Source organism: Lipotes vexillifer, unplaced genomic scaffold (assembly GCF_000442215.2).
Source record: "Lipotes vexillifer unplaced genomic scaffold, Lipotes_vexillifer_v1.1 scaffold779, whole genome shotgun sequence".
Lineage (NCBI taxonomy): Eukaryota > Metazoa > Chordata > Mammalia > Artiodactyla > Lipotidae > Lipotes > Lipotes vexillifer.
Window position 1 is genome coordinate 1332824 of NW_006788448.1, and position 10129 is coordinate 1342952.

At 36.5% G+C, this 10129-nt stretch overlaps 1 protein-coding gene across 1 annotated transcript in view; it reads right to left on the reverse strand.

The window, feature by feature from the left end:
* HMGCR (3-hydroxy-3-methylglutaryl-CoA reductase) overlaps positions 1 to 10129 on the reverse strand; it is a 21094-nt gene that overhangs the window by 10676 nt on the left and 289 nt on the right. Inside the window, exons 2-6 of the mRNA XM_007461607.1 lie at positions 5255 to 5442; positions 4718 to 4829; positions 4351 to 4438; positions 2942 to 3026; positions 1937 to 2042 (exon numbers count right to left, since the gene is read on the reverse strand). Coding sequence (XP_007461669.1) covers positions 1937 to 2042; positions 2942 to 3026; positions 4351 to 4438; positions 4718 to 4829; positions 5255 to 5419 — 556 coding nt within the window. The 5' untranslated portion in view covers positions 5420 to 5442. The remainder of the gene's footprint in view (positions 1 to 1936; positions 2043 to 2941; positions 3027 to 4350; positions 4439 to 4717; positions 4830 to 5254; positions 5443 to 10129) is intronic.

Genomic DNA, 10129 nt, shown 5'->3' on the forward strand with positions numbered 1-10129 from the left:
TCTTTCCCTTTGTACAACAGTAACTACTGTCGTCATAGGTTCTTCAGGCATTCTTCCTTACTCTGTCCCAGCGGCGCAGCCTCTTTGTGCCACTTTTTTACTACAAGGAGAAAGCACCAATCTACAAGTTCCAAGAAGTAAAGACTTTTTAAAATTCTTTTACTGGCTTTCCAAAGGTTTACTTCCTAGTTAGTATGTGTTAAATCTGTCCTTTTATTCTACCCTAAGCCAAATCCCTAATTTTACCATTTCTGTATGGCTGTAAATGCCTCCTAGCTGGCTTTTCCAACATCAAATCTAATCACTTCCTTTGTCCACTGCTCTGACTTATGACCAAACTCATCACCCTACTTTCCACATCAGTCTCCACTGCTTTCCACATCAGTTTCAAATGAATAATCCTTGGTTTCACAGCCCACTACCAGTTCCTAGCTAATCCTCTCATCTTCTTATATACTGTTCTGCTTCTATAAAATCACATAGGTATATTTTCACCTGATCAAAAACATTTTTTCTTGATTGTGGTGGCAGTTACATGACTACATCTTTGTCAATACTCAAAACTATACCCAAAAAGTAAATTTTAAGAAATGTACATTAAAAAAAATAATTTAAAAAAATCTTTGCTAAATAAACTTTGAATGACAGGTAAAATAACTGTATAAATAATAAATTTACCCTCAGAAAGTTAGAAGAAACATTATATATATTTAACATACTATCTAGTGAACAAACCTCAACTAATAATAGCAACTAACTACTCTCTTAAAAGTTAGATAATATACTTCTGAAAGAATGAAACCCCTTATTGAGGGCACTAAGGCACCAGGAAATACACTAGAATAGTAGTTAACTAAGTGTGACCCTCATGAGAAAGCCATAAAATCTAGTCTTAGTTGATTAGGAAACCTTGACAACAGCATGATATATTCATTCTGGCAAATTTCCATATGAGGCCATAATTTTTGTCCTATATAATGGAGTCCTGTGTTTGATATTTAATATCTAATTCTCTACTATCCAATTAAGGATGAAGAAACATATGTGCTGAGGTCAGTGCTGGCTAAGTGCTAAGATGTACTGCATACTGTCTGATTAAATCTTCCTAACCACTCAGTTAGGTGGACCCAACTTAGATCTGTCCACCTCCTGACTTTTGCACTGTCTCCTAAATGACAATTAAAACACAAGGAACCAAGGCATTAATTTAGTCCAGACAACGGTAGAGGCTGGAAGATGCTTTCTAAATGAGCCTAGAATACAATCTTGGTTAAAAACCAACCAAAAAGCAAATAAAAACACCTTAAAGTCATCAAAAAAGTAGAGCACAGGAAAAGATGATGAGACAGTAAGAGTGAAAATAAATCAGGGGACTTCCCTGGTGGTGCAGCGGTTGAGAATCCACCTGCCAACGCAGGGGACATGGGTTCAAGCCCTGGTCCGGGAAGACCCCACACGCTGCAGAGCAACTAAGATCGTGCACCACAACTACAGAGTCTGTGCTCTAGAGCCCGCGAGCCACAACTACTGAGTCCACATGCCACAACTACTGAAGCCCACGTGCCTAGAGCCCGTGCTCCGCAACAAGAGAAACCACTGCAATGAGAAGCCCGCGCACCGCAAGGAAGAGTAGCCCCCGCTCAATGCAACTAGAGAAAGCCCGCCCACAGCAACAAAGACCTAATGCTGCCAAATATTTAAAATAATTAATTAATGTAAAAAAAAAAAAAGAAATAGGTAACCTACTAAGTTTTTGCTAAAGCAGACAGACATATGGTCAGATCAGATATACCCACATATTCACACAATTAAAAAATTTTAAGAGTAATGTCAGACTTTTAAAAGTCAGAATTTAAGAGTAATTGATACAATTTAATATATTCCTTTTTCTCTTCTACAAACTCATTTTAAAATATATTAAAAACTGTTTACAAACCTGACATGGTACCAACTCCAATCACAAGACATTCTACAAGAGCATCAAGGGTGAATGTGGGACCTAAAATTGCCATCCCACGAGCAATATTTTCCCTTACTTCATCCTAAAACACAGACCAAACATATCATGAGGGTAAGGTACAAAGTAACTTTTAAAAATGTTAGAGCATCCCAGGGCTTCTACTAAACCTAATTTACTATATTAAGAATAAAATACACAATATGCTAAGACTAACAGGCATTCCAGATACAAAGGATAATATAGAGGACTAAAGAAAGAATAATATGTACACTGCCCTGCTTTCCCTGCCCACTGAACGAGATATTTCTTAGGAAGAGTCCTTTGAAGTGGTGCATTAATCCTGCCATTTAAATCCCACATAAATCCTACATTTTATACTTTGGCTACCAATGACAGAAGTTCTTAGTTGCAAATTTTCTGAGATCATATTACTATTATGAAACCTAAATATCCTTGTCAAAATGTTCAAATGATCATAAATATTCATCAAATACATAATCAGGGCAGAAGTACACGATATTTTATACTCAGTTACTCAGTATTATTAAAAATGTTACGTTCTTTAAAGTGACTAATGAACACCAAGATAAAACTTTAGATGGGAAATAATGCTAGTGTTAATTCACGGGGTTTAGAAATCAATCTACCCTGAGATTCTTCCATTAGATCCTGTCTGTTCTCCGGTATGTTTCACTAGGTAGATACTCCAATTTATCCAAAAGACATAATACCTTACGTTCTGAAAACTTCAAAAAGGAAAATAGGGAAGATTCCAAATTCTAGAAGCTGTGGAATTACAACTGAGTTGTCAGATAAATGGGACAGTTCCTAGGGCTCCTAGGAAGACCAGTCTTAGGACTTGACAAAATTGCAGGCAATTCCTGAATCTTGGACTGTGAAGAAACTCTATTAATCTTTCCTATTAATGTGAACAATCTGAAAAAAAGGATACTACTAACATTCATGTCTTATAAATAATACCTGTGAGTTGGAACTGAGGGCAAACTTTGCTAGTGCACTTGCTCTGGAAAGGTCAATCAGCAGTAGGAAGAAGGGCAAAGCTTCACTGGGGGAAGAAAAAAGAAAACAAGGTGATCAGGTATTATTTAACAAAAGAAAAAATATTACCGAAAAATCCCCTCCTAAAACAAAACTCCCCCCCACCCCTCGTCCCATGCCTTGTATGAGCTCTGGCATGTGTTACCTCTTTGCAGACTAAAAGGTATAACCTATATTCCTTTGACATCCTCAAAGCTAAATATATTAGTCACTCAAAATATTTAAGGATATTTTTAATGTTAAAAATGTAAATATATTTATACAGAAACACCTTTTGATAATTCTATAGCAAAATATCATCCTTAGTTAAAAAAAAAAATGTGTCCTTGTGAATCAACATGGGGGAAAAAGAGGAATACAGGTGTCCCCCACTTTTCGAAAGTTTGCTTCACGCCACTTCACTTTTATGAAAGACCTACATAGTAACCATTTTTGCTAACCAAAAGAAATCCAAACAAGGTTTTCACTTTGACAAAAAAAGGTGAAAAGAGAAAACAGCATTCAGTGTTTGTTTTGCAGGGAACCGTTATAGAGGCAGTGGGTACCTGGAGCAGACAGAGAGAACGGGACTGCCTGGGAACTACACTTAGCATCTCAGCACCAAGCTGCCATAGCTTTGAACTGTGTCTGTAAGCACTGTGCTTTACCTTGATTTATTGTGTGCATCCCTTCAAAGATGTGTCCCAAGGCAATTGCTTCTTCACTTACAAAAGGTTTCATAGGAAAGCTGTACTTTCGGATAGCAGGGGAAACCTGTATACTGTATGCAATTCTTTTTTCATTAATTACTATCTATAGAAGAATAAACTGAACAACCTTTCTAGAGAACAAATTGGCAAAACAGCACTTAAAAGCCCTAAAAACCTACACAGCCACTGTTTCACTCCTAGGAATGTATCCTAAGAAAATGACTATGAATACAAACAAAAATTTAGCTACAAACACATTTATCACAGTGTTATTATTAATGGGGGAAATTAAATAACCTAACAATCCAACCTAGAGGATAGGGGAATACTAGACAGCTATTACAAATAATTTAGTTTAGCATTAAGGACATGCAAAGATGTTGATAAACTATTATAAAGCATAAAAATTATAAGGCAGTATATACAGTATGATCTCAGAAGTTTTCTTTATAAAAAAGTGGGACAGGATATATATTAAAACATTAACAGGTATTAAAATTAGCTAAATGATTACATGAAAAATTTTCCCATATTTTCTATAAACTTTTGATAATTTATATACTATAATGCTTTATATCATGGAGAAGAACAGTTCTTAACAATATATTTTGAAAGAAAGTATATTTATGCTTAAATACTTACTTCAAGCCTGTCAATTCTTTATCTAAGAAATGAATGACAACTGTACTGAATACAAAACTTGAGAAAATTGTGAAGAGTCCAGCAATACCTAAAATGACAAAATTCAGCAAACTGAAAAGACTTCAGCCTTTTTTACACACACAATAACATACAGTCCCATACGATATTCTGAGAGAAATAATACTATTTTCTCCAGATTATTAAGGTCTCAAATAGCAGAACGTCTAACTTGAATAAAAAGAAATGAAACTGTTGAATACATGCGGCACACACATTTCCACACACATGATTTAAATAAACAGGTAAATTTCCACAGTAAATCAAAAATTTGAAAGCACACAAAAAGGTTAATATATAAAATTATTACCCAAAATATATTTTGATCCAAGTTGGCGTAAATTCTGGAACTGGAAGTAAATATACAGAATTGCTATGCATCGTGTTATTGTCAGAATTATGATGTCACTGCTCAAGACATCCTATTGGGAGAGATAGAAAAGAAAAATCCAAATCAAAAATAAGAATTTTTATTTTGCATGCATCATTAGCTTACATATCATCATGATAGTATAAATTTAGGCACAAGTCAAATAAAATATTATAATGCAAATCAAAAATTTACTCCCAATTTTTAAACAATCTAATGTTTAAGCCGATCATTTTTCACTGTTAGTCACTTATGAAAGCCATATTTCTCAAGTAAAGTCAATTACACTCATTTGTATACCAAAAGCAAAAGCAAAGTATTTCCAGTGCATTTCCATACTATATAAGTAAGTGAAAGTTATGAATACTGAAATAAAAATTTTACTCATAAGTTTTTTTGATTATGTGGTCTCTAAAAGGAGACACTCTTTAGAAATTCAAAATGTATTTAGTCAATAATCAGATTAATCTCACAAACCTCTTCAAACTTTGGACATTCATAATTCCAACCACAGATCTTATCGTTACCAGTAAACATGTTCATGGACATCATACAGATGGTCAGTGTCACTGTCCCCACTATGACTTCCCAGGGATGGGAAGCCACAAAGAGGCCATGCATTCGGAAAAGTCTTGACAACATTGTAGCTGAAGAATCCTTGGATCCTGGAAGGAATATCAAGTATGAAAACTTAGTATACAGCTCACTGTATTCTTAGGAAAACATTTTGAGGAAAAGTGCATTGTAAACCCTGATTTGTATGCAGCATATTGTATATTAAGAATAAAACTATTTGACAGTATTCCTTATAATTCTGGAAAATAATTACAAAATTAAAATAAGAGGACTGTTATTACTTCTTTACTCACAACACTTAAATCCTCTATTATTCACTAACAAACAACTTAAAAGCAGCTTTTTCTTACCAGTTGTATGAATTCGAGCATTTAAGATCAAAACAAATAATACCTCAGCCCGATTATTACCTGAGGCAAGGAGAAGAGCAATAAAACACTAAACAAAAGGGAGGAACAACCATTCACATTTATTTCCTGATTACCCTGACACAAAATGCATATAAGCACCCTCTTCATTCTCTACATTCTAGTTATGCAAAAGGTAAATACCAAACAATCTACTTGTTCAGTGTCCTCCTGTAAATCATTATCTTAGTTTATAAAGCTCTTCAAGGGCAGGAGTCCATTAGACTTTTCCATTCCATAAAACACATGGCATCATATGTCACTAGCAAAATGTTTAATAAACCTTCCTAATGTTGCTGTCACCAGAGGTCTTTTCCCAAACTTTAACAGCATTTAATAAAAATGCTGGAACAGTACTAGAATAAGAGGATGGCTGGCCAAAGTAGACATCTACAGCATTGAAAAATTCCCAACAGAATATGGGTTACTTTGACCTAATGACTACCATGGCAAAACTTTTCCATGTTTGCTGGCTAAATAATAGTAATAATAATTTTGATATTGATTTTTAAAAAAAATCTAGTATAGTTATTAATCTCTAATATAGTTGCAAGCCTTCTTACACTAAAATTAATGCTTATGATAAAGCATATTAACTACCCATAAAAATCAATTAAGATTTAATTTTAAGGCCACTGATTGACAGACTATCAAGAATTCAAATGAATCTCACATTTATGGTAATAATTAAGAAAGTGATTCATTTATTGAAGAAAGAAAATAAAAAGGCACCAAATTAAGGAAAATAAAGCATTAATCTATTTAAAGTGTTAGGGAAAAGAAAATAAGAGATGCTTTTACAAACCAAAGCAATTACTAAGCGTCACCTCTCACTGCATCACTCAATGGTCTCTATTCTCTACATTTCAGCCACACCAGGCCACCAAACAGATACCTGGTTTCCAAACCACAGGTCACAACCCTTCACTGGATCGATGAGATCATGAAATCAAGTTTATGAGTCAGAACAAATATTTTAAAATAAAAGGAAAAAGAGAAAAAAGCTGTGGGTAAGACATGTGGTATGGGTATACTATTTTTTGAAACATTACATTTCATGAAATTATACATATGAGTGTACTGGCTTCCGACATAACATGTATTTCTTATCGTGGGTCTCAATTTTAAAAGGCGGGCGGGTCACTGAAATGTATAAATGTGGCATGCATCTTCCTGTGTTTATTCAGGCTTTTTCAACCTTCCTCCCTGAGGCCTATTGCTCATTTCATCCTCCAGCACATTGCATTCATACATAGCAGTTGCTCAACAAATACCTGCTAATTAAAAATAAATTCTTAAGCTACAGTAGCATGCATCTTGAAACAGACCTAAAGATGACTTTTTTAAAGATATGGATATAACTCCCCCAATTCAAGCCCCCCAGTTCTCTGCATTCAGAGAACATATTAAGGGAGGATGGAGTTGGGAAGAGAGGCTATACGTTTCCTATACTATCCTGGAAAATGAACAATAACGAACATACTTTCTATTAAATTAGCAGGGACTTGGACTTAAAGTATTGGAGAATATTAATCATATCTTAGATTTGAACTCTACTTCATTTCAACTAAAAGCCTCATAAGAGCCTAGATTTTCATGACAGCCTTCTATCACATAACTTCCTTATATTTAAAAACAAAAAAACAAAACCCTATAAACTCGTCTAAAGGATCAACTAGCATCAGTGTTGCAGAAAATGAATTAACTAAAACCACATTTTGAAACTAGGTCAAAGTTTCTAACACTCTCTCCCCCCAAGCCCTCTCAATTTAGAATATCCCCTTAACAAGAAAATGTATTCTTCACTATTAAAAAGTTAATTCGGTTGAATTAAAATCTGAGCTGCTAGCAAGAAGGCACCCCAATTTGATCACAAATAGGTTTAGCATTATTAATCTATAATTATATATTAGGGACATTATGTTTTCCCTCAAAAGCTTCATCATAGCATTGTCAATACTGGAACATTTCTTTCCTAGGTGTAAAGTCATCTTTGCAACATTCCGGAAAAGATTTACACATGATCCCGTGACATGATCCCATAAACCATCTCCAAACACAGAGAACCTCACCTATTTGGAAATACAAAATGAGTAACCAAATGTACAAAGGTGTGTCAAAAGTAACTATGACTGCACATTTCCCACTAGCACCCTCCCCATTTCCCTGTGATTATGCAATCATTTAAATGCCATGGAATCCAATCTTCCAACTTCATTAGCAGTTGCAAGTGGCACTAGCAGGCAATAGACAGCTCATGCCAATTCAAAGTACAGTATTTAGGCCATGCTGCAATAAAAAATAATTTTAGTTTAAAAAATCAAGTTAGGCAACGTATGCCTTGCTTATTCGGACTGAAGTATGCTGCAAACGTTTCACAGATTATTCAAAAGAATGGATAATTCAAATTAAATTGAATCCCCAAACTCTAATTCAATATGCTACAAAAACCACCTACTATGGCCAATTGCAGAAAAAGATGCTTTGGCATCCTACTCTGATTCTTTCCTCCCACTCAGCACTCTTCCTGTGCTACACATTCCAGTATTTGATTATACACTATCTTACACTGTTCTCATATTAATTGCTGTGTACATTTTGTCTCTTTGAAGGTAAGAACCATGTAGGGGACTTCCCTGGTGGCGCAGTGGTTAAGAATCCGCCTGCCAATGCAGGGGACACAGGTTCGAGCCCTGGTCCGGGAAGATCCCACATGCCACGGAGCAACTAAGCCCATGCACCAGAACTACTGAATTCAGCCCGTGAGCCACAACTACTGAAGCCCGTGCACCTAGAGCCTATGCTCTGCAACAAGAGAAACTACCGCAATGAGAAGCCCACATACCACAACGAAGAGCAGCCCTCGCTCAACCGCAAGTAGAGAAAGCCCATGCATAGCAACAAAGACCCGACCCAGACAAAAATAAATAAACAAACAAATAAATAAATAAACCATGTCTTGTACTGAGTCATTTTTATTCCAACAGGATCGAGAATTCTGCTGCTCAACCCAGTATCCTATGGAAAAAAAAAATTCTCACACTGGAATCAGGAAACCTGGATTCTACACCCAATTCTATGACATGGTGTGCCTCTGTGTAAGTCACCTATCTTTTTATTCACTTATGAAGCTAGAGCTCCAAAGTTCTCTAACAAAGGCAAGTATTAAGTGAACCATATGAAACTGCTATTTTTTGTATGGCAAAAATGGTCAAATGTCAAATATCAGCAATTTCATATGGTTAAGCTAAATAGTGATATAGATGTGTTACTCTATCCATGGCCTAGAAACTGGATCACACAAGAATAAAAAGAGCACATGCACATGCGTGCACACACACTTCATCTTGAAATGCTTATGCCACACACACAACCGTTTTCACATGTTAATGATGTAATCTTTGCACATTTTTTAAGCCTTCATATTACTAACTCCCATTGTCTTTACTGCCAAGTTTATCACAAATTGGAAAGACGCTACCACTAAGCAGGCCCTCACAATCCAGTCTATGCCCAAAATACACTCTGGGCCTTTCTAGATTACCTCTAAATCAAAAAATGTCTTTCATTGCACGGAGAAAAAAATCAATTCACAAGCAAACAAAAAAAATACATTCTCTACATTGCGTGATGCTAAAATTTTACACGATTACTTAGTACGGCTTGGAAACAGATGTTTCCCATGACTTTTCAGGACCAAGTCTAAGAAGGCATGTCCTCAAAGACCTGAAAAATTTCAAACGACCATTTAAGATGAAGTACATCAACCTCCTCCTACTGCAAAAACTGACTGTTCTCTTTGTGAGTCTCCAAGGTACGTTCTTCCTTATCAAAATACCAAAACCAAATATTCCGAAAAACCTACAAGGTTTGGACTAAAGGACATCAGCAATCAGCACCAAGGAGATTACGCCCCCTGACAAAAAAAAAAAAAAAAAAAAGGAGACGGAGGAGAGGAAGAATCGTTGAAGTCTTCGGGCAAGTCTCTACCTTGGGCTCTGCATCCTCTCAATCCGTTTCTCCTGGAAATAACCAGACGCATCTATGCAGATCCACGGTTCTTTCGCGGCTCTGAGCTAAGTCAGCAGCATTTAAGGTGCTGACGAACAGCAGCGCCAGGGCGTGAGCCCAGTGATAACTGCAAGCCTGGGCGTGAACGCCCACACCTGATAGACCTTCTCGCGTTCCCTCCCCCACCTGCGGCCCTGGCCGCCCCACAGCCCACCAGCATTCCTCGAATCAAGGGGACTCCGAGATCACCCTGCCTGACACCCTTTCCGCCCCGACGATCGCGACTGCTTGGCCAGCACCGCCGACTTCGGACAGGGCCAGCGAACGCGGCGACGCCCCGCCGGTCCACAGATGGAGA